The sequence below is a fragment of the Myotis yumanensis genome, unplaced genomic scaffold (genome assembly GCF_028538775.1).
Source record: "Myotis yumanensis isolate MYYU_CA2020_CCGP unplaced genomic scaffold, mMyoYum1.0.hap1 SCAF_5, whole genome shotgun sequence".
NCBI classification, from domain to species: Eukaryota; Metazoa; Chordata; class Mammalia; order Chiroptera; family Vespertilionidae; genus Myotis; species Myotis yumanensis.
The window spans coordinates 98,641,227-98,669,090 of record NW_027223756.1 but is presented as its reverse complement, the minus strand read 5'-3'; the positions used below and the strand labels follow the sequence as shown (position 1 = coordinate 98,669,090).

General features: G+C 53.5%; 1 protein-coding gene across 5 annotated transcripts; it reads left to right on the top strand.

Moving 5' to 3' along the window:
- Window positions 1-27,864, top strand: CERS4 (ceramide synthase 4). Of its 5 annotated transcripts, none has more exons than XM_070416666.1 (12): window positions 1-80; window positions 20,038-20,131; window positions 20,221-20,394; window positions 22,401-22,518; window positions 23,335-23,453; window positions 23,544-23,601; window positions 24,244-24,294; window positions 24,616-24,708; window positions 24,906-25,034; window positions 25,438-25,544; window positions 27,188-27,344; window positions 27,424-27,864. In XM_070416666.1, the coding sequence occupies exons 3-12, from the start codon at window positions 20,222-20,224 to the stop codon at window positions 27,589-27,591; spliced, it is 1,173 nt and encodes a 390-aa protein (XP_070272767.1). In that variant the 5' UTR covers window positions 1-80; window positions 20,038-20,131; window position 20,221; the 3' UTR covers window positions 27,592-27,864. The 5 variants fall into 5 exon arrangements, with proteins under 5 accessions (XP_070272767.1, XP_070272763.1, XP_070272764.1 ...); XM_070416662.1 differs by lacking the exon at window positions 1-80 and adding an exon at window positions 276-402; XM_070416663.1 differs by lacking the exon at window positions 1-80 and adding an exon at window positions 652-892.

Below are 27,864 nucleotides of genomic sequence, written 5' to 3'. Positions count from 1 at the left end.
CCGGCGGGGGCCCGGGGTACGAGTGGCGAACGCAGGAGAAGCAGGGGCCAGACTGAGTACGCCGTATTCAGAGGCGAGCGGTAGGTTCCGGGGAGAAATCTGAGGCTGGATCGCAGCCAAGAAAGCCTCGGGGCGGGGCCGGCGGCGGGGAGGGTCTGCGGCCGCCCGCGGGCGGGAGGGAAGTGGCTGGTTGCCGAGAGGGAGCCGAGCGCCGCCAGGATCCAGCGCCCCGCCGCCCCCGCCCCCAGCCCCGCCCTTCCAGGCCCCGCCCCGCACCCCCTCCAGCCTTTTCCCGCGGCCCCAGCCGGCGCCGTGCTGAGTCCGGCTACCTGGTGCTCCCTGCGTGTTTCTCTGTTTGGCGTGCGGACCCCAACCCGGTGAGCTCGGCCGCCCGCCCCCCAGGTAAGCGAACCTCCCGCGCCCAGAACGCCGTCCCAAACGCCACCCTCGCGGCCAGCGCCCGCCCCTCCTCCACAGCCATGGCGGCCCCGGCCCGGCCCCCACGTGACTCAGTTCGGCCCCCCAGCGCCCTGCCGGACGGCATCTTGGGGCTTCCCATCTGGTCCCAGGCCCGGGCTGCCTCCCCGAGAGAGCCCTGCTCCCTGGAGGGCCCCGGCGCCGCGCGCTCCCGGGGATGCGGCTGCGACGCGGGCGGGAGGGACTGGGGCAGCCTGGCACCGTGACGCGAGGGAATCGCTGTGGACGCGGGGAGCGCTGCGCGAGTGTCGGTCCCTCACCCGCGAACCCATCCGGAGCGACTCCCGGGTGCCCCCGACGTGCCAGAGTTGGGGGTGCAGCCGGGGCCGCAGAGGCTGCTAGGAACCGCGTAAACAGAAACCGACCATTCTGGTCCCTGCTGAGTGCGGGGAAGACTACGCATCAGGGCGATGGGGTAAGTCAAGTCAGGGAGGGCTTCTCGGAGCAGGTACCGTCCGGGCCAGAGTAACCAGCCAGCGAGGGCTATTTAGGCCCAGGAAACGGCAAGATTCTGAGGTAGGGCCCAGCCTGGTGTGTCTGCAGAGCGGAACAGAGCCAGCGTGGCTGAAGCGCGGGGATTGGAAGTGGGAGAGGTTGGCCCGGGCCTCGAAGATGGGTGGCAGGAGTGTGTGGTTTCCATTTTCAAGCCTGTGGGGTCCCCAGAAGGCTTAGAGCAAAGTGGGTGCGGTAGTCTTAAGAAGATCCAGCAGCTGCTGTGGGCAGAACAGAGGGGAGGAGGCTGCTGCTTGGGGTCGGACTGGCAGGGGTGGTGGAAACTGGGTGAATTGGGGGTTAATTTTGTCAGAACATCATTATCTCCTCCCTGCTCAGAAGTGGGGCATGAAGGAAAGTGCCCAGAGGAGATTGCTGGCTTGGGCAGCTGGGAGTGTGGAGGGGCCTTTCATGGCTGGGATAGGGAAACTGAGGGAAAAACATGGGGGGGGGGGGGGGGAACCTGTTTTGGCCAAGGCTGATTTGCAAGACCTATGAGAATGCCACCTGATGGGGGAGCCCAGGCAAGGTCCCAAGCAAGTGAGCCCCAGCTGGCCCCATGGAGGCGGCCTGGATCTGTTGCATGGGGCCATCTGAGTTAGAAATTCTGGAGGATGGGGCTGTCTTTGAAGCTCCTTGCATCCCCACCTCAACTCAGTCCCCTTCCAAGAGCAGCTGCTGTGAATAAACCAGTGAGTGCCTAGACCAGGGGTGGGCAAACTTTTAAACTTTTTGAGTCGAGGGCCACAATGGGTTCTTAAACTGGACCGGAGGGCCGGAACAAAAGCATGGATGGAGTGTTTGTGTGAACTAATATAAATTCAAAGTAAACATCATTACATAAAAGGGTACGGTCTTTTTTTTTTTTTTTTTTTTTTTTTTTAGTTTTATTCATTTCAAACCGGCTGGATCCGGCCAAGCCGTAGTTTGCCCACGGCTGGCCTAGAGCCTCACTCAGCACACCTGGGTCCCACAGGCCTGGCCAGACTGCAGGGAGGAGGCTCTCGGGACCTTCCTTGCCTGCCCTCCTAGCTCCCAGCAAAGATGTCTTAGAGGAGAGGAAAGAGGCAGTGAAAATAAGCTGGGAGCCTTGGGCCTTGAACTGGCCTTTTGGCTCCAGGGAAAGGTTCTGAGCTTCAGTTTGCCCATCTGCAGTTCCTATCCCTGGGAGTGTCGGAGGTCAAAGGAAGCCTTGGCTAGGAAAGGGCTTGGCCATCCCAGTGGCAGCCTCATGACTAGGGGGAGATGGGGAAGACTCCAGTGCCAGTGGGAGTTCACAGCCCCATGAGCCTCCATTTCTTGTTCTGAGAAATGGGAATGGGAGTTCGTAACTGCACTCATCTCCAGACCCAGGGCCATTTGCAGATTGAGTCAGGCATGCAAAGTGTTTAGTTGGCCCAGTGCCTGGCATGGAGTGAACACTGGCACAGGAGCCACTAGGATGACTGTAGCTGGTGGTGGGGGGTCGGGTGGGGGAGCAGGCCTTGGTTCACTCCTCCCACCTCCCACTACCCCTGGGACACCACAGGAAAGCAGGCATGGGGGTGGCGAGGCAAGGTTCTCTCTTATCCAGGCACTGCAGGCTGTCCCCTTTCCTGCTGTGGTTGTCTGGAAGTTGCCACAGACCAGGTCCTGCCAGTTTGAGGTCAATGCCCTCAGGCTAGTGACTTCACTTCCTTTGTGCTTCAGTTTCTTCCTTGCAAAATGGGAATAATAACAATCATCACTTCAGAGGTGAGCACATTGTCCAGCTCATAGGCCATAAGCATCTGGTAAAATAGAATGCCTGGGGGTAGGGGCCCAGAGGAGTGACCTGATTCAGCCTGGGGAGGGGTCAGGAAAGGCTTCTTGGAGGAGGTGGCTGTTGGACTCATTAGTAAGGATGATTAAGAGTTAATGGGAAGAGGGAGAGAAAAAAAGAAGAGTTAATGGGCAGAGACCAGTGAGCTAAGATGTGGAGGGGAGGAACTGCAGGGTACATGGGAGTTGCTGCCTGCAGGAGCCAGCATGGAGGCAGGCACGGGCACTGGTCCAGATCATGATGGAGCTGGACCAGGTGGAAGCGTGGATGTGTGAGAAGTAAGTGGGTGGGTCCAGGACAGATTTGCAGTTGGATAGGATGCAGAAGCTGCTGCGTGGGAAGCAGGTTCAGGTACAAGTTAGCAATCTGTTTCTGTGGTGCTACTGGAGGTCCAGGTGGAGGTGAGGTGTGGCTGGGTGCAGGGCAGGCTTTGGAGAAGCAAGCCTGGAGCTTGGGACACGTACCCACCTTGGGTGGAGGGATGGAGTTTGGAGAGAGGGCGGAAAGAAACCAGGAGTGGGTGAGAAGTCAAAAGCCAAAGGAGCCCTCGCTGGTTTGGCTCAGTGGATAGAGCGTCAGCCTGTGGGCACATGCCCGGGGTGCGGGCTCGATCCCCACTAGGGGCCTGCAGCAGGCAGCCAATCAGTGATTCTCTCTCATCATTAATGTTTCTATCTCTCTCCCTCTCCCTTCTACTCTGAAATCAATAAAAATATATTTAAAAAATAAAGCCGAAGGAGCAAGGGCTTCAAAAAGGAGAACGAGCCCGGCCGGTGTGGCTCAGTGGTTGAGCATTGAGTAGGAGGTCACAGTTGGATTCCCGGTTAGGGCACGTACCGGGTTTTCTGGCTGGATCCAATGGGGGGCGTGTGGGAGGCAGCCGATTAGTGATTTCATCATTGCTGTTTCTCTCTCTCCCTTCCTCTCTCTGGAATCACTAAAAAAATTTTTTTTTTAAGGAGGAAGAGGTCAGCCTCAGCCATGTTTCTCAATCCCCTGCTTCTAATCCCTCCCTTGTCAGGGCCTTACTCCCTTATTTGTTTGCCCTTTCTACCCCCCCACCCCGCAAGCCTTTCAGAATGGGCTTTTTATTGCCACCCTTGAAGCTGCACCTGAATCTGCACCTCAGACCCAATCTGTCTCTGACCGCAGTGGCAAAGAGGAGGCCTTTCTCCTCCCTATCTTGATTTTATACCCTTGTTATATGATGCCCTCACACCAGTTCCCCACACTGAACCAGCAGGAGTTTGGCTTTCTCCCCGCCCTCCTGGGCTTTCAAAACCATATTTTGGCCCAAGTCCTAGTATGTGTATCTGAGTAGGGGTCCCCTGCCAGCCATGCCTGGCTTTATCTCCCTTCCACCTTCATTCAGCCTATACTTCGAAAGTCCCTGCACTGGGAGACAGTGGAGACTAGTAGTGAACAAAGTAAAATCTCCCCCCTCCCATGGAACTGATGTTCTGGGAGGACGGAAGCAGGAAGGTGATAAGAAGAGACCTGAAGGATGAGAAGGAGCACGTCAGATTGGGGGTGGGTGGGCATCTGAAGGAAGAGCATTCAGGCAGAGGGACCAGCATGTCAGAGGTTCCGAGGCAGGACCAGGCCTAGCATGTTAGAGGTAGAGTGAGGGGGCTGGTGTGGCTGGAGCAGAGTGAGCGAGGGGGGGGAGTGGAGCAGATGAAGAGACAGGCTCTCGGGTGCAACAGCAGACCCTGGAGTGTCCTTGCTCCAGGACTGCTTTGCGGTTTGCAGGGAGCGGGTATTGCTTTGGTACTTTGTCCCTTGTGTGCACTGGTCATTCTGCTCTGAAGTCCTGGAACCCTGAAGTCTGAGGGGACTGACAGGAGGGAAGCCCACCCCCTTCTCCCTGCACTTGTGGGGCTCAGCTGACCTGGGAGACTCCCTGGAGGGGCTAGAGGGAGTGGAGGAAAGTAGCCAGGGGAGGGTAATGATGGGGGATATGGGGGCTGGGGCGCCGCCACTGGTGGCTGGCCTGCAGGCCAGGCAGATTGTACAGGGCTCAGAGCTGGGTGTTAAGGTAAGATGCTCTCAAAAAGGTGATAGGAGCCCTCAGGGACACAGGGATGGCAGGCAGGGGTCTGACTGCGCCTTCAGGACAAGCAGCAAAAACCTAGGCAGGTCCTGAGGATGGCCCTGCCACCAGCCCACTGTCACTCCCTTTCCAGGTTGAGGAAAAGGACACCCCTCCCCCCCTCAACCCACACTCACACACAGACCCTATGAAAAGGCTTGGTCACCTGGGCCTGGTGACCCTCCACACTCCCAGCACTCACCCAGATATTCCCCAAACCCCTCTGGCTTCAGAGGCTTTGGACACATGGACCCTGGAACCTTAATCGGAGCCAAGACACACCATGGTTGGGACTATTCCTTCCACCCCTCACCCCCCACCCCCCACCCCCTCCATCACCCTCCAAAATAGGGATGGGTGCACCTAAGAGCAGCTCCCTTAGGCCCTGGCTCAGCCATGGCCCTGATCCTGGCAGGTGCCATGGGACCACAGTTGGAGCAAGGAGGTCAGGCTAAACTATTGAGATGGCAGGGTACAGGGAGCTTGAGTGACAGGAGAGAGCAGGCAGGACAAGCTCTGGAAATCTCTGCCTCTGAGTCTCATTTCTCCATCTGAGATATTGGTTAGATATTGGCTGTCACTTCCCTACCCTCACCTTGCCTCTTCCCCTTCTCTCCTCTGTTCCAGCCCCATCACTCAGGGCCTTTGCACAAGCTGTTCTAGCTGCCTAGAATGCTCTGTCCCCATGGCTTCCTTCCTCGCCTCTTCTGTTCAAATATCTTGTCAGAGAGGCCTTCCTGACCTTCCTGTTTAAAATTGCAGCCCTTACTGATCAACTTCTGGTCCTTTTTCCTTCCTTATTTTTCTCTCTACTACCTGACATCATGAAACAAATTAATAAAATACATGTTGTTTGCCATCTCCACTCCACCCTCATAGAGCTGAGGTTCTGGATGTGGTGGGAATCCTGTGGCGGTCAGTACCCTGCTGGCCCCCCAGTGTATAGCCAGCACCTGGCACAGTCCGCACCCAATAAATGTGTGTGAAAGGATGACAGGCATCACAGGTACCTCCTGAGAGGCTTGGCTTGGAAGGGGAGGGGCTCGGGGGGAGGGTGCATAGGGTGTCAGGCTCTGGAGACAGGTGGGCTTAGATTCAAATCCCAGCTTTCCACTTTCCATCCTGTGCCTCAGTTTCCCCATCTGCAAAATACACACTACAGAAACTCCTGGCACTGGACACCTGCTGTAGCTTTCTGGGGGCCTAGCTGGAGATTGGGAAAAGCTGGGGGCAAGTCAGACCAGGGAGAGGACACTTAATACATTCCCACATAGTCCTAGGATTTTCAAGAAATGTGTTGAGAGTAGGGGGGGTTACTTTAGGTAGTCTGAGCCTCTCTGAGGAGGTCATATGTATGTTGTTGTTGTTTTCTCTTCATAGATTGTTTATCTTTTGCTTTTGGATACAAAGGAAATGTTTCATAGACCATTTTCCAGGACAAATGCCATGACCCTTTAGGATGTGAGATAGCAGTACCATTTTCCAAATGGCTTATTTCTGATGATCAAGTCCAATTTCCCCTCCACTGTGGAGTGCCAGGTTTTCTCAGGCGCTAAGAGCCTCTGGACTGCAAGATTATATGGTGGTTCTTGGAGGGGGGGTCAGATTGCTCACACACATGCCTCCTTAATGTAGTTCTTCTCGTTGCCAAAGTAACCATTCTGAATTTTGAAACTTGCCCTTTTTCACACCACAAAATTCACATGACTCTACAGAAGTATTCAAATTGGTGGAGTAGTGTGTGTTTATTGGATCTAAGAGCCTATCTCAGTAACACAGAAGAAGACCTCTTTTTGTGGCATGAGTTGTTCCTGGATTTAAAGCTGGCTCTGAGGGTTCAGGGTTTCCAGAACATTCTCCAGGGATACAGGAAGAGTATTGATGCAATAAGAGAGATGCTTGCAGTGATGTCTGCATTGCGACAGGAGTGAGACAAAAGGGCTGTAACTGTTCACCTGGGTCAGCCTATTTCAACCTTGGACCATATTCATCCAGGGCTCAAGTGAGCATAGCCGATTGAAATTTTAGAAATAGGTATAAAAACTATGCCTCAGGACCTTCAGAATTTGGCCAGGAATGAATGTCATCTTGTTTTCACTGTGTTTTATGCCCACTGTCTGCACATGACACTACAGCTGGCTTTCTCTTGTGGGTGGGGGGCAATCTGAAAATGAATGTACTTGAAGAAAAAAGTGAGCCTTTGGGGCCCTGGCTGGTGTACTCAGTGGTTAGAGCATCAGGCCATGGACTAAAGGGTTGCAGGTTCAATTTCCGGTCAAGGGCATGTGCCTGGGTTGCGGGTTCAACCCCCTACCCCAGTCAGAGTGTGCGGGAGGCAGCCAATCGATGTGTCTCTCTCTCACATCAACGTTTCTCTCCCCTCTCCCCCTCCACTCTCTCTAAAAATAAATGGAATTAGGGGGAAAAAAGTGAGTCCTTGGAAGGAGATTGGTGGGTGTGTAATCACATAGGTGGGGCAGGGATGGGAGAAGTGGGGAGGATTGAGACGAGCTAAGTTGTTTTCCGAGGCCCGGGTGTCTGCAGCCAATCAGCGTCTCAGCTTAGCCTTTTTCCTTTCAGTCGTCTTTGGTGGCCAGCTTCTGGGCACCTGTCCTGTGTCAGGTGCAGGGGACATGAAGAGGTCAGGCCCCATCACCAGGCTACTGGGGAAGAGACAGAGTTGCCCCAAAATTTCTGAGAAAGGTGGTAGGAGAAGCCACGGTAAGGGCCCCTAGCCCAGTGTGAGGGCATCTGGCAGGCTTCCTGGAAGAAGTGTGTAGAACAGCCGTGGGCAGACTACGGCCCGCGGGCCGGATCCAGCCGTTTGAAATGAATAAAACTAAAAAAAAAAAAAAGACCGTACCCTTTTATGTAATGATGTTTACTTTGAATTTATATTAGTTCACACAAACACTCCATCCATGCTTTTGTTCCGGCCCTCCGGTCCAGTTTAAGAACCCATTGTGGCCCTCGAGTCAAAAAGTTTGCCCACCCCTGGTGTAGAACATTCTTGAAGAACTGGAGGGATTTGGCAGGCAGAAAGGGAGGGCATTATTGGTGGGGGAGATAGGGACCCATACTACTCCACCAATCTGAATACTCCTATAGAGTCATGTGAATTTTGTGGTGTAAAAAAGGCAACAGTTTCAAAATTCAGAATGACGACTTTGGCAACTAGAAGAACTACATTCATTCATGCAAAGGACTAAAGATGTGCCTGAGTGCATAAAGCCAGGTCGGTGGGAGCACTTAACAGGGTTTAAAGCTGAGGGGAGTCTGGTGTGCATGGTAGAAGGATGGCATGGATGCTGATGGAGGGTGGTGGCCTAGGCAAAACCCTAGGCAGGGAGAGCTGGGCAGAGGCCACAATGATTGTGATGGAGAGATGAGGCCTCAGCAGAGCAGGGACTTCCTCAACAGTAACTAGGGACATGGGTACAATTGCAGGACTTGATGAGTAGCTGAGTGTCCGGGGGGTGTGGAGGGGCCTTGGATGGAAGGTGGGATCTTGGCCAAGAAGCCTCCAAGAAAGAAAGCATGTTCAGTGGGTGGGGGACGACTTGAGTGTGACAGAGCTAAAAGCCCACACACAACTTTATTTCAAATATTGTATTTTTCAGTTTTAGAATTTCTGTTGGTTCATTTTTATAGTTTCTGCTTCTCTGCTGAGGTGTCTTATTTGTTCATTCATTAGGAGGTCATTTTTCTTCACATCCTTGACTATACTGAGTATAATAGCTGCTTCAAAGTCCTTATTTGCTCATTACAACGTCTGGATTACCTCAGGGTCAGTCCCTGTTGATTTTCTTCTTTCTTGAGTATGGGTCATGTTTTCCTGTTTCTTCATGTGGCAAGTATTTTGGATTGTATTCTGGACATTGTGAAAGATATGTTGCTGAGACTCTGGATTCTGTTGTTCCTCTGAAGAGCATTGATTTTTTTTTTTTTATTTTATCAGGCAATTAACTTATCTGGATTCAAGCTCCAAAGTCTGTTTTGACATGGTGGTGACAGGTGAAATTTCACTCTTTCTTTTAGCCTCAGTTGGGCTGGTTGGAGTCTGCCCGGTACATGTATGGTTCAGGTTTTACAGTTTTTGTATAGAACCTGGAGCTGCTTTTTTTTTTTTGTCTCATTGTTTTTACATATTCCATCTACTGTTGAGCTGTCATGGTCTCTGTGGGCTCTGTCTTCTCATTTTTCAAGCCAGTTTCTATTTCCAGTAAATAACAATAAAAAATGGGAAACTCATCCCATACTGTTCCCTTATTCCAGGTATGGACTCCCATCCACCTTCTCCATGTTTTGGGTCACTCTCGAGCAGCGCTGCTCAGTAGGATTGTGTGCATGATGAGAATGTTCCCTGTTTGCACTGCCCGTGGAGTAGACATGTTTCTGGTGCAACTGAGGAACTGAATTTTAAATTATATTTAATTTTTAATTTTAATTAATTGAAATGTAAATAGTCACATATTAAGGCTAGTGGCTCCCACATTGGACATTGCAGCACCAGAGCATTCGGGTACAGTAAGTCCTCACTTAACATTGATCGGTTCTGTGACTTTAAGTGAAATGACGAATACCAAAGCCAATTTACCAAAGCCTAATTGATGTAAACAGAGTTAAGTTCCTACAGCATTTCATCAACATTATACTGAAATGACATTGTTTGAGGACTTGCTATAGTCGTTTTTTAATAGATAATCTAGCATTTGTCATCTCTAAGAGGAATGGTCTGATGTGGCTAACTCCACTGTTACCAGAAGCAGAAGTCTTGGTGGTTGTCCATTTCATAATCTATGTGTCAGGCCATCAGTGTGTCTCTGCTTTTATTTTTTTAGTTCGATGATCCTCCCAAGTCAGTGAACTTAGCTTGTCCTCTTCTTTCCCCCTCCTTTGATAATTTTTTTAAATTACAAAATGTTTTTAATTGTGGTAAAATACATATAACAAAAATTGACCGTCTTGGCCATGTTTAAGTGCACAGTTCAGTATTGTTGAGATGTTCACATTGTTGTGCAACCTATCTCCACAACTTTTTCATCTTGCAAAACTGAAACTCTTATCACATTAAACAATAACTTCCCATTGCTTTAACTCCCCTAAGGACCTCCCGTATGGTGTCCTGTAGTATTTGTCGTTTTGTGATTGGCTTATTGTCCTCAGGGTTCATCCATGTGTCTTCCCTCTTTTAAACGCATACCTAATATTTCATCGTGTGGAATGCTGAGGCTCCTGATTCCCAAATGTTGGACATCAAAGTTCCTTCCAGTTTTCACTGGAAGGGCAAGAGGGAGGACTCTGAAGGGGCACAAGGAAACTTAGGAAGTGATGGTGACCCTTGAACAATACAGAGTCAGGGACCCTGACCCCATTTGACAATATATATATATTTATATATGTATAAATTTCAGAGAGGAAGGAGGGAGAGGGAGAGAGAGACAGAAACATTAATGATGAGAATCATTGATCTAATGCCTCCTGCACGCCCCCTACTGGGGATCGAGCCTGCAACCCGGCCATGTGCCCTTGACCGGAATTGAACCTGGGATCCTTCCATCCACAGACTGATGCTCTATCCCAGTGGTTCTCAACCTTCTGGCCCTTTAAATACTCATGTTGTGACCCAACCATAAAATTATTTTCGTTGCTACTTCATAACTGTAATGTTGCTACTGTTATGAATCCTAATGTAAATATCTGATATGCAGGATGTCTTAGGCGACCCCTGTGAAAGGGTCATTCAACCGCCAAAGGGGTCGCGACCCACAGGTTGAGAACCGCTGCATTGAGCCAAACCAGCTAGGGCTGCCTTTAACTTTTGACTTCCCCAAAACTTAACTACTAATAGCCTACTGTTGACTGGAAATCTTTCTGATAACATAAACAGTCGACAAATGCATACTGTGTTTTTACAGTAAACTAAGCTAAATAAAAGATAATGTTATGAAGAAAATCATTTAGTACTCTATATGTTTATCAATATGTAAGTTTGTCATCTGTTTACAAGATTTGAAAAATCTGCATATAGCGTGGACCAATGTAGATCAAACCCGTGTTGTTTAAGAGTCAGTTGTATTCAATATCTTTTTTAAAAAAATGTATTTTATTGATTTTTTACAGAGAGAAAGGGAGAGAGATAGAAAGTTAGAAACATCGATGAGAGAGAAACATCGATCAGCTGCCTCCTGCACATCTCCCACTGGGGATGTGCCCGCAACCCAGGTACATGCCCTTGACCGGAATCGAACCTGGGACCCTTCAGTCCGCAGGCCAATGCTCTATCCACTGAGCCAAACCGGTTTCGGCTGTATTCAATATCTTGATTGAAGTGATGATTTCATGATTGTGCATATATGTCAAAATACATTGGATCACGTGCTTTAAACATGCCATTTCTTACATGTCAATGATACCTCAATGAAGCTGTGTTGTTATTTTAATTGTAGTCCAGTAGGGCTGCCTTATACCCTCACCTGTATTCCTGACCCAACCCTGGGCAGGTATCCATCAGATCCTGCTGCCCCACCTCTGCCTGCCTTTGAGGCTGGGGACTGCTCATTTCCCCCCTCAAACCTCCAGAGACCTGATCCTCCCTCAGTCCTTGAAAGCTCCCTGACTGACCCCCAACACATACCCACACTAGGTGATGCTGGGGACCCCAGAGGTCTCTTTCCCTGGTGCTCACTGTTGAGGGAGACTCAGAGCTACCTCGCTCTCTAAGCTCCATGGGGTCTGGCCAGGGCCAAAACACAGCTCTTAAGAAAGGCTTGAGGCCCTAGTGCAGTGGTTCTCAACCTTCCTAATGCCACGACCCTTTAATACAGTTCCTCATGTTGTGGTGACCCCCAACCATAAAATTATTTTCGTTGCTACTTCATAACTGTAATTTTGCTACTGTTATGAATTGTAATATAAATATCTGATATGCAGGATGTATTTTCATTGTTACAAATTGAACATAATTAAAGCATAGTGATTAATCACAAAAACAATATGTAATTATATATGTGTTTTCTGATGGTCTTAGGTGACCTCTGTGAAGGGGTTGTTCAACCCCCAAAGGGGTCGCAACCCACAGGTTGAGAACCTCTGCCCTAGTGGGTTTGGCTCAGTGGCTAGAGCAGGGGTGGGCAAACTTTTTGAGTCGAGGGCCACAGTGGGTTCTTAAACTGGACCGGAGGGCCGGAACAAAAGCATGGATGGAGTGTTTGTGTGAACTAATATAAATTCAAAGTAAACATCATTACATAAAAGGGTACGGTCTTTTTTTTTTTTTAGTTTTATTCATTTCAAACGGGCCGGATCCGGCCCTCGGGCCGTAGATTGCCCACGGCTGGGCTAGAGCATCGGCCTGTGGACCCAAAGGTCCGGGGTTTGATTCCGGTCAAGGGCACATACCTCAGTTGCCGGCTCCTCCCTGGCCTGGGCCCTAATTGGGGCTCGTACAGGAGGCAATCAAGTGTTTCTCTCACATCGATGTTTCTCTCTGTCTTTCCCTCTCTCCGCCACTCTCTCTAAAAATCAATGGGAAAATATCCTCAGGTGAGGATTAAAAAAAAGAAAGAAAGAAAGAAAAGACTTGAGGAGGGGGTTCTGCTGAGAGTGGGAAGGGCAGAGAAGGGAAGTTAATCTGATCGGGGTCTTGAAAGGCTAGCAGGAACTGGCCCAGCGAAGGGGGTGGAGGCATTTCTGGCAAAAGGCTCATAAAGACCCTGGAGGCTGGACCACCAGGGGAAGCTCTTGAGCATCCTAGGACCTGGGTGTTGTTGGGGGGTGGGGTACTGGAATGGAGCTGTTGGAGGGAGGGAGCAGTGCTAGGAGAGCAGGCCTGCCAGGCAGCTGTAGAGCAGCAACTTCATGGCCCTACTGTTGGTTGTTTGATTAGGGGGGGTGAGGGGCCACCAGGAGTGTGGGTGGGATGGATGAGGTCATGAAGGGCGGCTAGTGGGCTGGGGATACCAGGGTACCTGACTCAGCTCACCCCGGCCCCTGAGCTTGCCAGGAAACCTTGATAAGCAGAAGCAGGACTGTAGAGGCCTCCACAGGGTCCTGTGAGTCCTGATCCCCCTGAGGGAGTTTCCAACCCTGGCTCTCTCCTTTGCTGGCTGGGTGACATATTTCTAGTAGCTTCTGGCTTTGAGCCTCAGCTTCCCAGTTTATAGGGAGACAGTACACCTACTTAGTGGGGATCAAGCTGACCTTGCCTGTTATGGAAAGTGGCATATTTTTCTAGGAAGTTTGACCACCTGACCTGAAGTCTTCATGTCCACCCACTTGTCAATGTGTCTGTTCTATCCACTCATTCATCTACTCATTAGATGGTACCTAATGTTGTGCCAGGCCCTGTCTGAGGAAAATGCAGTGACTAAAACAACATCCATGCCTTCATGAGGCTTATGCCTTGTAGTGAGGCAGACAAACAAGTGAATAAAAAAACAGATCAACTGAGATGACGGGGCTAAAGGAACGAAACAGGGTAAAGAGATGGACTAATAACGTAGCTTCGTTGGTAGCCTGAGAAGGCTTCTCTGAGGAGGTGATGTGTGAGCTGAGAAGAATGATGGATGAAGGCAGCCCTGGCTGGTGTCGCTCAGTTGGTTGGGCGTCATTCTGGGCACCAAAAGGTTTTGCTCAGGTTGTGGGCTCAGTCCCCGGTAGGGGGCGTGTAGGATGCAGCTGATCGATGTTCTACTCACATATTCATGTTTCCCTTTCTCCTTCTCCCTTCCTCTCTCTCTAAAAGGCAATAAAAATATTTTTAAAAAATAAAATAGGCTGGGGCAAGGTAGAACCCTGGACTTGGGGGCCCTTCTTTGGATCTTTGCAGGGCGCAATATGGTAGTGTCTCCTGGACTGGCTGCGTCACTGGTTATTAGCACCCTGTTCAGAGAGGTCCAGAGTGGGGGCCAGGGCCATCTGGAGGGCACAGCCAGGGCCCAGTACAGGGGCAACTGTAGTTACCGACAAACAATCCCCACTTAGCACATCATGTGTTCTTTGCCAGGGCCTCCAGCTGCAGGAGTCAGGTGACTCCAGGCAGCAGGCCAGGCTATAGGGGCTGGGTGATTGTGTGTGTGTGCGTGTCTGTGTCTGTCTGTTGTGTGTCTGTCTTTCCCTGGGCTGGACCTGGACATCTGGAGTCTGAATTGATTTCCTATTTCAATTAGACAACTCAGGCTAGTCCTATTTCCAGCCAGATTGAAAATAAGTCAAACTTGTGTGCACAGTCCTGCTCTGGTGGGACATTTGCGGGTTCAGGGGAATAATAGGACCAGGCGAGCTCTTTCAGACCCCTGAGGCAGACCAGGGATCCTCTGCTCTCCTGCCCCCTCCTCATGTCAGCGCAAGCCCTAATCTCTCTCTCCGTCCCCCAATCTGGGGATATTTTTAGCCACTAAGAAGGATTATCAGAGTCTAGCTCCAGGTGGCAGAGGCAGGGCTGGGAATAAGGCCAAAGAGGCTTCAAAATGCAGCCGGACTGATGGTGATGGAGATGAAGGCTCAGGGTGGGGATGAAGGCTCAGGCTGGCCCTGCCACCCACATGGTCATTCTCCAAATGACCCCTCTGTGGCCCTGGCTGAGCCCAGCCTGAGTTCATTAGGTACAGCTTTAAGGTCAGGGCCTGTTCTGGAAGAACCACCTAGAACCCTTCACCCCTCCTTTCCAAAACATTCTCCAGCCCACCCCTTTCTACTGCTGACAATGGTGCCCACTCCTCTCCTGGTGTCTTTCCAGCTACCTCATGTGGAAGGGCCTGTGGTTACTCCATTTTATAGATGAGGAAATGGAGGCATAGAACAGCCAGGGCAGTAGCCCGAGGAAATGGGTGAGGCAGGAACGCAGTGTGTGGCAATACCAGCATGCAGGGTGAGTGGTAAAGCAGGAGACCTGACTGTACGCATTTCTCAGACAGGGTAGCGGATGCCCAAGGAGGCAGAAGGTCACAGTGCAGGTGTCCAAAAGAGAAAAGGTGAAGACTGAGGAGGAGTGCCACTCAGAACCCCACTTCCTCCCGTGCTTCACCTCTCACCGCCTCTGAAAGACTGCCTGGTGAGCTCCCAACACCACAGTGAGCCAGGCAGGGCTTGGGAGGTTCTTTAAGTGGATCCAAGGTTGGGATAGTCGGGCGGTGCCTCCAGGAGGAAGTGACAACTAAACAACCTGCAAGAACAGAGACCTTGCCCTCTTTCCCCACCATTTTGTGTCCTCAGCACCCAGCCTGGGGCAATAAACTTTCTATGGGCCTTCCAGGCAGAGGACAGCATTTGTAAAGCTGGGTGTGTGGAATTGTACAGTGTGATGGGAGCAAAGGGTCAGGCAGTGAATGGTGGACTTTGAGGCTGCACACATCTGGCGGGGGATCGGGAGTGAAAGAGAAGTTCAGGCCTTGCTGACTATAGATGCTTGTTTACAGCCGCCCCTGAGCCCACCCTGTGTGTCAGGCACCTGACCCACCAAAGGTGGGTGAAGAAATGGAGGCCCCTGGACTGGGAACATTGGACCTGGGACTTGGCCACTTTGCTGGGCTCCGGACCCTGTTCTCTTCCCAAACTGATGTCTCTTCTTTATCGAGAGGGTGAGGGAGGGGGGTGGGGGGACGACAGACATTGGGGTTAGAGAGAGGTAGGACTTCCAGGGCCAAGACCTCTGCAGTCAGGGTAGGGTATGAAGCCACCTTGGAGGGTTCTCTGGTTTGGAACGTACTTTTTCAAAATGACTCGGGGGCCAGAAAGGGCTGGGCCTGCTTCACCTGAGGGGACGGGTTTAAGGCTGGTTCTCCTTCTTCACCTCTCACCGCCTCTGAAAGACTGCCTGGCGAGCTCCCAACACCACAGTGAGCCAGGCAGGGCTTGGGAGGTTCTTTAAGTGGATCCAAGGTTGGGATAGTCGGGCGGTGCCTCCAGGAGGAAGTGACAACTAAACAACCTGCAAGAACAGAGACCTTGCCCTCTTTCCCCACCATTTTGTGTCCTCAGCACCCAGCCTGGGGCAATAAACTTTCTATGGGCCTTCCAGGCAGAGGACAGCATTTGTAAAGCTGGGTGTGTGGAATTGTACAGTGTGATGGGAGCAAAGGGTCAGGCAGTGAATGGTGGACTTTGAGGCTGCACACATCAGCAGAGGCCTGAGATTATGAGATGCCATTGTTGTGTGCTTTCCCTTATCTCTGAAGCACACTGGCTTCAGTGGACCCCATCTGGCCCCCTTGGGTGGGGGAAGAACATGGGGCTGGGGGCCTGGACTCCTGGCCCACTCCCATCTACTCTTGGTGGGGGGTGTCTTATCGGATGGTTGTGACAGCTCCTGAGGAAGAGGCTGGAGATGCCCTGTGGTGGATGTGTGAGGCCAGGAAGTCCAGGAAGGGCGTGTGCCCTGTGCCCCAGTGGGTACATGGAATCAGCCAGCCTTTCCTGCTAGTGAAGATGGTTTCTTTGCTAGAGATCAACCACCTGGACAAAAGTCCTTGCAGGTGCCTTTCCATCTATCTATCCTGTCTGGATTATCTGAGCCTCATGGGTCGAAACTATCACTGCACCCAGCCGGCATGGCTCAGTGATTGAGCATCGACCTATGAACCAGGAAGACCTATGAACCAGGAAGTCGTGGTTCAATTCCATGCCCAGGTTGTGGGCTCGATCCCCAATTGGGGTCGTGCAGGAGGCAGCCAACCAATGATTCTCATCATTGATGTTTCTCACTCTCCCTCTCCCTTCCTCTCTGAAATAAAAAAATATATATTAAAAAAATAATAATAATAAATAAAATGCAAGTTTCGGGAAGGTAATTCTAAAAAATAATAGTAAAAAAATAAACTAGTCAGTGCCACACATCCTTGATTGTTTTCCAGGCTACTGCCCTCTAGCACCCCTCCCCCACCAGAGTGTCCAGTGGCAGTGGTCACTACTAATCCCTCGCTGAAGACTGAATGCTGGGTGCCTCGGTGTGGTCGAGGCTGCTCCTTATCCACACCCCGTCTCACACATGTGCAATTCCATCCATGCCCATAGATTTCAACATCGGCCATGCACTCATGAGTCCTGCCTGGCCTTCTCCCACCCCTACCCAGCTTGTCTTCACACTGAACCCAACTACCCCCAAATCCTCTCACCCATCCTGGTTCACTCACTTCCTCGGACTTTTAAGAATTTTTATTTTTTCTGTATTTCACTTGTGAGACTGTGATTAATAATAATAAATACAAATTTGGTCTTTGTCAGCGGTCCTGGCACAGAGCTCCTAACACTGTGGGAATTGACATGGATAAAGTTATCTTGTTATGTTAATGAGGTGACTTTTGGAAAGCCCCTTAGTCACCTAAGGATGGGGGCTGGTTGTCAGGGGACCCAACTATGTCAGTCCCACCCCAGGACCTCCCAGGAGGGGAGAGGGGCTAAAGGTTGAATCAATCACCAATAGCCAATGAGTTAGTCAATCATGCCTGTGTAGTAAAGATTCCATTAAAAAAAAACAATAGGACAGGGTTCAGAGAGCTTCCAGGCTGTGAACACATGGAGATTTGGGGGCAGTGATGCCTGGAGGGGGCATGGAGTTCTGTGCCCTTTCCCCATACCTGGCCCCGCATCTCTTCCATCTGGCTGCTCCTGAGCTATATCCTTTACAAACCAGTGATCTAGCAAGTAAACTGTCTCTCCGAGTTCTGTGAGCCATTCTAGCAGATACATCAAACCCGAGAATGGGATGGTAGCAACCTCTGATATGTAGTCCATTGTCAGTCAGAAGCCCAGGTGAAGTCGGGGGAGGCAGTCTTGCAGGACAGAGTCCATACCTGTGGGATCTGACATTGTCTCCAGTTAGGTGGTGTCAGATTTGCTTGCTGGTGGGGGTAGAAAACCCACATGTCAGACCTAAAATCAGATTTGTAGACTTTTAAAATATATCTACACTAATAAAAGACAAAGATGCTAATTGACCGTACCTTCACTACGCCCAAGCCACAGCCAATCAGAGCGACTATATGCAAATTAACCCAGCCAAGATGGCGACCAGCAGCCACGGAGCTGGAACAAGCAGGAGGCTTGGTTGCCCAGGCAATGGAGAAAGCCAAGCTTCCCACCTGCCCTGGCCGGCGGTGGCCTCCACAAAAGGCAACAAAGTTTCAATTATAGAAGCTAAATAAATCCCAGAGACCTGCTTCCAGCCAGCCTCTACTGGGAGCTTGGGTGGCTGGGGGCTGTGGCCAGCCTGCAAACAGCCATCAGCCCCTCACCCAGGATGGCCACACCCTCATGGGGTGAGGGTCCCTGCTGGGGGCTTGGCCAGCCTGCAAACAGCCATCAGCCCCTCACCCGGGCTGGCCAGGCACCCCAGCGGGGACCCCTACCCTGAAGGTTCTGTGGCCAGCCTGCAAACAGCCATCAGCCCCTCACCCAGGCTAGCCACACACTCATGGGGTGAGGGTCCCCGCTGGGGGGCTTGGCCAGCCTGCAAACAGCCATCAGCCCCTCACCCAGGCTGGCCAGGCACCCCAGCAGGACCCCCCTCCCTGAAGGGGGTGTGGCCAGTCTGAAAACGGCCCTCAGCCCCTCACCCAGGCTGGCCAGTCACCCCAGCGGGACCTCCACCCTGATCCGGGACACACTTCAGGGCAAACCAGCCAGCCACCACCCATGCACAGGCCTCTATCCTATATAATAAAAGGGTAATATGCAAATTGGCCCTATCAGCAGAGCAACGGAATCACTGGTCACTATGACACACATTGGCCACCAGGGGGCAGATGCTCAATGCAGGAGCTGCCCCCTGGTGATCAGTGTGCTCCCACAGGGAGAGCTCTGCTCAGCCAGAAGCCAGGCTGATTTGCCAGTGCAGCATGGTGGTGGGAGCCTCTCCCGCCTCCTCAGCAGCGCTAAGGATGTCCGACTGCAGCTAGGCCTGCTCCCCGCTGGCAAGTGGACATCCCTCGAGGGCTCCCTGGCTGCCAGAGGGATGTCTGACTGCCAGCTTAGGCCCAATCCCCCGGGGAGCGGGCCTAAGCCAGCAGGTGGTCATCCCCCCGAGGGGTCCCAGACTGCAAGAGGGCACAGGCCGGGCTGAGGGACCCTCCCAAGTGCACAAATTTTGTGCACCGGGCCTTTAGTATATATATAATTTTTTATTTCAGAGATGAAGGGATAGGGAGGAAAAGATAGAAACATCAATGATGAGAGAGAATCATTGACTGGCTGCCTCCCATACGCCCCCTACTGGGGATCAAGCCCACAACCTGGGCATGTGCCCTGGCTGGGAATCAAACCATGACCTCCTAGTTCATAGGTTGACTCTCAACCGTTGAGCCACGCCAGGTGGGCAGAACTGTATGGACTTTTTAAATACAAGTGTTTTCATTTGCACAGAGAAAAGGACCCACATCATACACGCACAGCTCAGTGAATTTTCTTAACTGAGGGCTGAACCTTCCAGCCCTCTGCAGGCCCCTCCGGTCACTACCTGTCCCTAAGACCAACTACTCTCCTGATGGCCGGCTGTGTGGCTGGCGGAACAGCGCCCCTTGAAGATGTCCATGTCCTAATCCCCAGACCTGGGAGCGTGTTACCTCACATAGCAAAGGGGAGTTAGTTTGCAGAAGGAATTAAGGTTACTAACAGGCTAACCTTGAGATGGGCGATGACCCTGGACTCCCTATGGGTCCCAAAGTAACCTCAGGGGTCCTTACAAGAGGGAGGCAGGAGGATCTTGAGAAAGGGAGAAACTGAGCTACTCAAGATGGCAGGGTCTGCAGATGGGGCTGGTGCCGTGATAGTCCCTGGTGGAAAGCTGGCTCACCTCAGTTACTGCTCCATTACCCAGGAAGCTCGGTCTTGCTGTTGGTTCTCTCGCCCAGCTGCCACCGTGGTTTGGGATAGCGAATGAGACAGTGACATTCATACCTCATGGGGAGTCCACGTTGGGAAGGGAAGCCAGCGAGGGAGTTACAGATTTCCTTAAATTTTTGGTGTTTGGGCTGCATCCAAAACACTTTTCCGGGCATTTGACAGCATGAGGTTGTGGCCCTCCTTCCTTAACTCCTGGCCATCACCATCCTGTCTGTCAAGTGCAGAATAATAGCTACTGTCATGCGCCATGTTGTTAAAGGTCAGGAGGCACCGGCTGAGCACTGTGTACCTAACCAGGCCCAGCTGAGAGGTGGGTATCACTGTCCCTGTTTTACAGATGAACTTGAGGTTCAGAGAGATCGAGTCATTTGTCTGAAGACACACAGACCAAGTTTCTCCTAACACTGGCTGTAATCAACTCCGGACTGCAGGTGCTGGGGGCATGAGGGCCGGGTGATGGGCCTTCCACCTTCACCCACCCTCCACGGTGAGCTCCCCTAACTGGACCGTCTGTCCGCAGGATGTGGTCTAGTCTGAACGAGTGGCTGTGGCAGGACCGCTTCTGGCTACCTCCCAATAACTCATGGGCTGACCTAGAGGACCGGGATGGCCTGGTCTATGCCCACCCCCAGGACTTGCTGGCAGCCTTGCCCCTGGCACTGGTCCTGGTAGCCATGCGCTTCACCTTCGAGAGGTGAGTGTCTTGTGGTCCTGTGCTACCACCTTGTGCGGGGCTTTGTCCTGAAGTGTCTCTGACTTTGAACCAAATTGCCCCTTACTCCATCCTGCCCCTAGCTGCCACCACTCACGTTTCTTCTGGTCTCTGATGGCTGTTTTATCGCAACACTGACTGCAGCTCTAGTGTGGCTATGCGAGCATCTTCAGAAAACGGGTGGGCATATGCCCAACTTGCTGACCAAGGACAGGTCTGCAGAGGCCAGTCAGTCAGAGAAACTCCTGTCGACTCCCTCCTCCTCTTCCTGTGTAGGCAAGCCAGTCCCTCACCCTGACCACTTCTCTCTGGTTCCCCATTGCTCCTTCTATCACCCCTCCTCCTACTCCCCTTTTTAGCCAAAGGAAGGAGCGTGGGCCTCCCCTGGCCTCCCCTTTGGGATTCCCTCCACTCACCCCCAGTCTCCTGCAGCCCGGCACTAGCCCCTCCCGGTTGCCAAACCCTGTAGATTTTCAGTCACTTCTCAGATGACCCAGACGCTGCTCAGAATTGGGTTTCTTCCTCTTTCCCTGAGTGTCCTTCTCCTGGGCTCCCTCCCCCGTCCCAGGTAGTCCCACCCTTTCCCGTGTGACCAGTGCTGTGATCACAACTAGACCTGCCTTGCCAGGGGAGGATCCCTCTCTCCCCTTTCTCCACATGCGCTTCCTCCACTTCTCACACCCATTCCTGGTTTGCACATACTCCTTTGCAGTTCCTTTAAGGCTGAGTCCCAGGGAAGCCTGCCCTGCCCCTCCCACCACAGAGCCCTAACCCCCTTCAGCCACTCTGGTCTCCACCTCTGTCTAGCCCTGACCACAGGGACATGGAGGCATCCTGCATCTTGCTTTCTCTCTTCTACGCATAAGGAGCTTCCTGGATACGGGCTCCTTGGACACGGGGGAGCCACTGATGCATTTATCTTACAGGCACCCTTTGAGCACTTACTCTGTGCCAACCACTGCTCTAAGCAGTTGATGTGTCTTAACCCACTTTGCCCTCAATGCAGCCCTGAGAGGTGGTACTATTATCATCCCCATCTCACAGAAGAAATGGAGGCACAGAGAGGCCAGGTGACCTGCTTGAGGTCACACAGTGGGTTGGCCAGTGGAGACTGAGGCTTCACCTGAGGGGATTCTGGGAGGCACAATTAGCCAGTCCTTGATGGGTGGTCTGCTTTCCCACAGGGGTGGGAAGTGCTGGAGGGGTGTGCTTAGGTACTGGATCCCCAAGGGAGGTTTGCATATTTAACTGAGGGCCCCAACTGAGGTGAAAGTGTTATCCGCCCGTCAATTGCCGCCAAAGGGCAGTGGGAGTGGGGGGGAGGCAGGGTTTTCCCCTTCAGTAAGGGAAAGTGAGTCCTGGATTTGAATTCCAGGTGTTCCACCCACTGTGTCACCTCGGCACGTTTCTGACCTCTCTGAGCCTTTGTCCGTCAGGACACAGGATGACGACAATAGGGTTAAGTGCATGTGCTTGGCAGATCGTAAGCACTCAGCACATGTCAGCCCTTGCAGGGCTGCTCTGAGCCTGTTTCCCCAATGAAGCCTCGATATTAGAATGATAGGTGTGAAATTCAGTCCCAACTCCCTGGCCTCAGGAGCCCCTTTGTGGGCAATGTGATGATTGGTGAGTCCGGCTCCTCCAAGTGTCCACCCTGGAGTGGCGGGGGGTGGGCTGGGGGAGGGTTGCCCCAGCCTGGTGGGGGCCAGACCAGGATGTAGGCCACCATGAGACAGGCAGTGAGGGGACTCTGACCCCTGGTTTGGGGTTAGATTGAATGAAGGTGATTTGGTACCCCCAAAATTGACCACACCCCAATTCTGAAGACCAGTCCAGCTACCTTCCTTATGTTCAGTTTAATGCAGCAGCCAAGCTATCCTCCAGGGTCCCAGGATATGACCTGCCCCTTCCGAGCCTCAGTTTCCCTGCCTGTAGCATGTATATCCCTTCTCACCTGGACTGACAAGCCCTGTGTCCCCTGCACCCAGACTCATCGGCCTGCCCTTGAGCCGGTGGCTGGGTGTGCGGGATCAGGCCAGGAGGCCAGTAGAACCCAACGCCACACTGGAGAAACACTTCCTCATGGAAGGATGGAGACCCGACAAGGTGAGGACCCCTGATACCCTCTTCCGTCCCCATCTGCCTGTGTGGCTGCAGTGTGGATGGGGCTAGGAATGGTATGTAGCCCACTTCTTGGGGACAGAGAAAGCCCAGGGCAGTCCCGCCCATCCCCGCCCGCACCCCCTCCCCCCCCAGTGCCTCACCCACTCCCACTCCATCCGGTCCCTTATCAGTGAGCTCAGCTGACCAGTGGGCAGCTCCTGGGCCTGGAGAGGGTGAGGGGAGGGGGGTTTCTCTCTTGTTCTGGGGAAGAGTGGAAGGGCTGACTGTTCTGGGGGTTCTGCAGTCATGGCTCTTCCTCAGTTCCTGCCCATGGCATAGCTGCCCCATGGACAGGGTCTGGGCTGGGTCCTGAGGGGGAAGAGGGAAGGGAGAGGTCTTCCTACCCTGGGGGGAGGAGGGGGTTCAGCTCCTCAGAATAGAGAGCCTTGTGATCCCAGCCCCCCTCCGCACGTAGGGGTCAGGACTAGGCCTCCACTGCCCGCCTGGAGTGGGGCTGAGAACGCTCTCTTCTACAGGAAAACCTCTGTGGGGAGCTGCTCCCATACCCCAGCCCCTTCCTTAATCCCAGTCCCCATCCGTCACCTGCCTGTCCTGTGAGCAGGGCTGGGTTCTCATAGGCCTGACTGTTTAGGGGGCCCTACCCCATACCCCACAACTCCCCTATCTCCATAGGTAGACAGCCCCACAGGTGAGGTCTGGAGCCGCAGGAGAGGGAGTAGCAAAGCTGGGTCCCATCTTTCCTGGGACAGGAATGGGACGCCATTTCTCTGACCCTGGCCCCCATCACCCCTTTCCCAGCCTCGGATGGCTGTCCTGGCCACGCAGTGTGGCCTCACGCTTCGGCAGACCCAACGCTGGTTCCGAAAACGCCGAAACCAGGACCGGCCTTGCCTGACCAAGAAGTTCTGTGAAGCCAGGTCAGCCCCGGGTAGGGCTTGGGGGTTGTGGGGGAGGGGGAGGGTCTGCTGTGTCAGCAGCTGCCTCAGGGGCTTCCTGTCTGTCTGCAGCTGGAGGTTTCTCTTCTATCTGTGCTCCTTCATTGGTGGCCTCTCCGTCCTCTACCACGTGAGTGTTCTGACTGCTTCCTGTCCCTCCACCTGTCCCACAAGCACCTACTGTGCACTGGGCCTGGCTTGGGGGTGAGGGGTGTGGATGGGTGTGAGCAGTGGGGAAGGCTTGTGCCCAGGAGAGGGAGGGAGAACTTGACACACATCATGGTAGATGTTCCCTCAACAGGAGCCTGTGGGGACCAGCTGTGGTTGGGGCTGGGATCCGGCAGTGAGTGAGGCCCTGGTTTAGAGTGAGAGCAGAGAGGGAACCAGGTGGGAAAGATCAGAGCTGAGTAGCCTGGCTGGGGTTGCTCATTGGTTGGGCATCGTTCCATGCACCCAGAGTTTGTTGGTTTGTCCCGGTCAGGGCACATGCCTAGGTTGCAGGCTCAATTCTCTGCAGGCGGTGTGTGTGCAGGAAGCAGCCAGCCAACCCATGTTCCACTCTCACATCAATGTTCCTCTTTCTCTTCCTCCTCTTGTCTCTCTAAAAGTCAATAAAAATATTTTTTTAAAAAGATCAGAGCTGAGTGACAGCGGCATCTCAAGGGCCAAGGAGGTCCCAAGCCTGGGGTGGTGAGCTGGGGTCTGATCTTTGGGCAGCTTCAGATGTCTGTGTGTGTGTGTCTTTCCCCCACCCCCCTTCCCCACCTCCCAGGAGTCATGGCTGTGGAGGCCAGCAATGTGCTGGGACAGTTACCCAAACCAGGTGAGTGGCAGGGGTGCCTGGGGGCTGGAGAGGGGATTGGGGTAGTCAGAGTCCCTGTGGCCAAAGACAGCAGAACCACACCTGGACATGACAGTACGATCCCCCTCCAAGTCTGCCTGTCTATTTCTGCCTCCCCTGCGGAATGCAGAGGGGCTAGGAGGCAGGAAACTTGGAGCAGGAGGTGCCCTTGGTTATCTCCAGGGATACGGATCTCACCCCTCTTCGCTCATTGGGATTCAAGGGTCCTGGTTTTGAGCAAATTGGGGAGGGCCCTGAGGGAGTTCTCCCTCAGCTAACCCTGTCCCACTCTCCCTACCACAGCCCCTGAAGCCAGCCCTGTACTGTTGGTACCTCCTCGAGCTGAGTTTCTACATCTCACTGCTGATGACATTGCCCTTCGACATCAGGCGCAAGGTGAGGACTGGCCAAGATTCCCGCTGGGGAAGCGAAGTCCTGGGGGAATCGGGATCCAGTTCAGTTGGGGGGATGGCCTCACTCCCACCTGGAGATCCTCTGGTACCTCAGGCAGGAAGCATGGTGCCAGCCAATCCCCGAGGGGGTCCCTCTGGCCTCCCAGCCTTGTCCCAGGGGTCACCCACTGTCTCTCGCAGGATTTCAAGGAACAGTTGGCGCACCACCTCGTGACCATCATCCTCATCACCTTCTCCTACAGCGCAAACCTGCTGCGCATTGGCTCTCTGGTGCTGCTGCTGCATGACTGCGCAGACTACCTGCTGGAGGTGGGCCCAGCCCACCCCTCTCAGCAGTCCTTCCCCACCCTCCCAGGTGCCCCTGGAGATGGGGCCCTGCCCCTCAGCCTTCCGGTGAGGTGAGGCCCCGCCCCCTCAGCTTTCCGGGGAGAGGAGACCCCGCCCTATTCAGGCTTCCTAGGAATTGTGTCCCTCACCCTCTTTGTCTTCCTAGGAGGTGAGGGCCACCCCCTAAGATTCCTGGAAGGTGAGGCCCCGCCCTCTTTCAGGTAGTTGAAGCTTCTCACTCAGAGACCCACCCTGTACCTTTCTAGGCAGTTCCTGGAGATAAGGCTCTGCCCCACGGCACCTTTTCCTTGAGAAGAGGCCTCACCCCTTCCTACCTGGTTCCCCTCCCTACCACCCGCCTGAGTCCTCTCTGCTGTCTCCCCAGGCCTGTAAGATGTTCAACTACACGCACCATCGGCGAGTGTGCAACTCTCTCTTCCTCATCTTCTCCTTGGTCTTCTTCTACACTCGCCTTGTGCTCTTCCCCACCCAGTGAGTCAGACCTCTATGGGGGGCTGGGGAGGAGGGTGGGCGCAGCTGGGATCCAGGCCTGCCTCACCCCGTTCCAGACCCAGGGAGCAGGGGGTGTTGGCTGGGAGGCTTCCCAGAGGAGACAAAGAAGGGTGTTGTGTTCCCAGCCCCAGGCACAGCACGTGCTAAGGGCCAGAGGCAAAAGAGACCGAAAACTGGGCTCAGTCCTCATCCCCTATGTGCCTGGAACATGGAACAGATGGCAGGGTCTGTCACCAGCTCACTCAAGTCTGCCCTGTTTATCTGCTGAGCCTCTCCCAGCAGAGGGAGCAATCTAAAGATCTCTGCTCACATGGAGCTGACTTTGGGGGAAAAAAATAAAGAAGGCAAACAAGTAGAAAAGAAAGAGAAAGTAAAGTCAGGCACGGAAGTGTGTGGGTCGTTGGACGGTCAGGGGGCCACTGACAGCGCTCATGCAGGAAGACTGGAGTGAGGGAGGGGGAGGCCGTGCTGACCACAGCAGAAGAGGTTCCAGGCAGTGGGAACAACACAGGCAGAAGCCCTGAGGCTGGACTGGGCCTGAGCAGCAAGGAGGCCCATGTGACAGGAGCAGAGGGAGCTAGACACCGAGAGGGAGGTTGTGAGGGCAGGTAGGGGACCAGACAGGTTGTGCAGGGCCTTATGGGCCACTGGGAAAGACGGGTTTTTATCCCAAGTGAAACGAAGGATTCTGAGTAGAGGAGGGAGGGCACCTGACTCGGGTGCTCACAGGCACCCTCTGGTAGCTGCAGAGAGAACAGCTGGTGAGAGCCCCGGAACCAACACCCTGACCCCTACCCCCCATCCCAATCCTGGCCCAGGAGCCTGGGAGCCAGGGCAGAGGCCACTGCCCTGGTCCAAGTGAGCGATGATGGTACCGGACCAGCGCAGGTGAAGTGGCTGGACTCAGGGATGACTCGGGGTCATGAGATGATTATGAGCTCAGAGTTGTCATGTCAGGATTAGGAGCTCAGCTCTGGCTGTGTTGGGGTTGAGGGGCCTCCAAGGACCCCCAGAAAAGGCGTGAGGAAACAGTGGGCACACCACCTGGAAGAGAGATGAATATTCAGTGTTTGCACCCATGAGACTGGACAGGGTCATCCAGGGACCAGGTATGGACAGAGAGTCCCAATGCTGGAGCCCCTGATGTTTGCCGGACAAGGGGAGCCTGCAAGGGAGAAGCAGAGGGAGCAGCATGAAGGGGGGGTGGGGGGGGCGGAATATGGGTCCCTGAAGGTATTTGAGGAAAGGGTACCAGGGAGAAGGAGGAGCCAGGCAGATCTCCTTACAGCTGATCTGGGTGAGGGTGACGGTGGGTGAAAGCCTGCGGACGAGGGGTGGGGGGGGGGGGGGGGGGCCCTGAGAAGAGAAGGAAAGGTGTGCAAAGACCACCAGCAGAGCAGTGGGAATACAAAGTGCTGCTCCCTTGGGGCTCATGGTTGTGCACAGGCCAGTTGGTAAGCTTGTGTGACCTGCTCTCAACCAAGTGAGAGGGGGCATTTAAATGCCCAGCTGAAGCATTGGTATTACTCTGGGGACAATGGGGAGCCATCGAAGGTTCTGGAGTAGGGAAGGTCACACAAGTTAGAGCTTCTCCCTCCTGCCTGCCTACCTGCCTACCCCAGGATCCTGTATACCACATACTACGAGTCCATTGCCAACTCGAGCCCCTTCTTCGGCTATTACTTCTTCAACTCGCTTCTGGTGATACTGCAGCTGCTGCATGTGTTCTGGTCTTGCCTCATCCTTCGTATGATCCACAACTTCATAAAGAAAGGCCAGGTAGGGCCGAGCAAGGGTGGGCTCCTGTATGCCACCCTGGAGCCCCAGCTGAGCCTTGTGCCCACTCCTTGTTCCCTAGATGGAGAAGGACATTCGCAGTGATGTGGAGGAGTCGGCCTCAAGCGAAGGGGAGGAGCATCCGCAGCTCAAGAATGGAGCAGCTCAAGGCCCCCAGGCAGTCCCCACTGATGGCCCTCGGAGCCGGGCAGCTGGGCGGCTGGCCAATGGGCACATGTTGGCCTCATAGCTGGCTGAGGATTGGCTGTGAGGGCTGCCCAGTGCCTTGGATTGTGGGCGCCTGGACTGGTGGCCTTTGGGCCAGCTCTGTGGAGACAGAGAGGGCCCCACCCCAGGGGGGGAGGAGGGCTGATGATCTGTCTCCAGCCCCTTCCTCTGCCTCCCCTCCCGCCTCCCCTCAGGCCACTAGACAGAGCTGGGGATGGGCAGCAGCAGGGTGCTGCAGCCCACCAGAGCCATCCCCAGGCAGTAAGGGGTACAATAAAACTTGAACAGAGCCAAA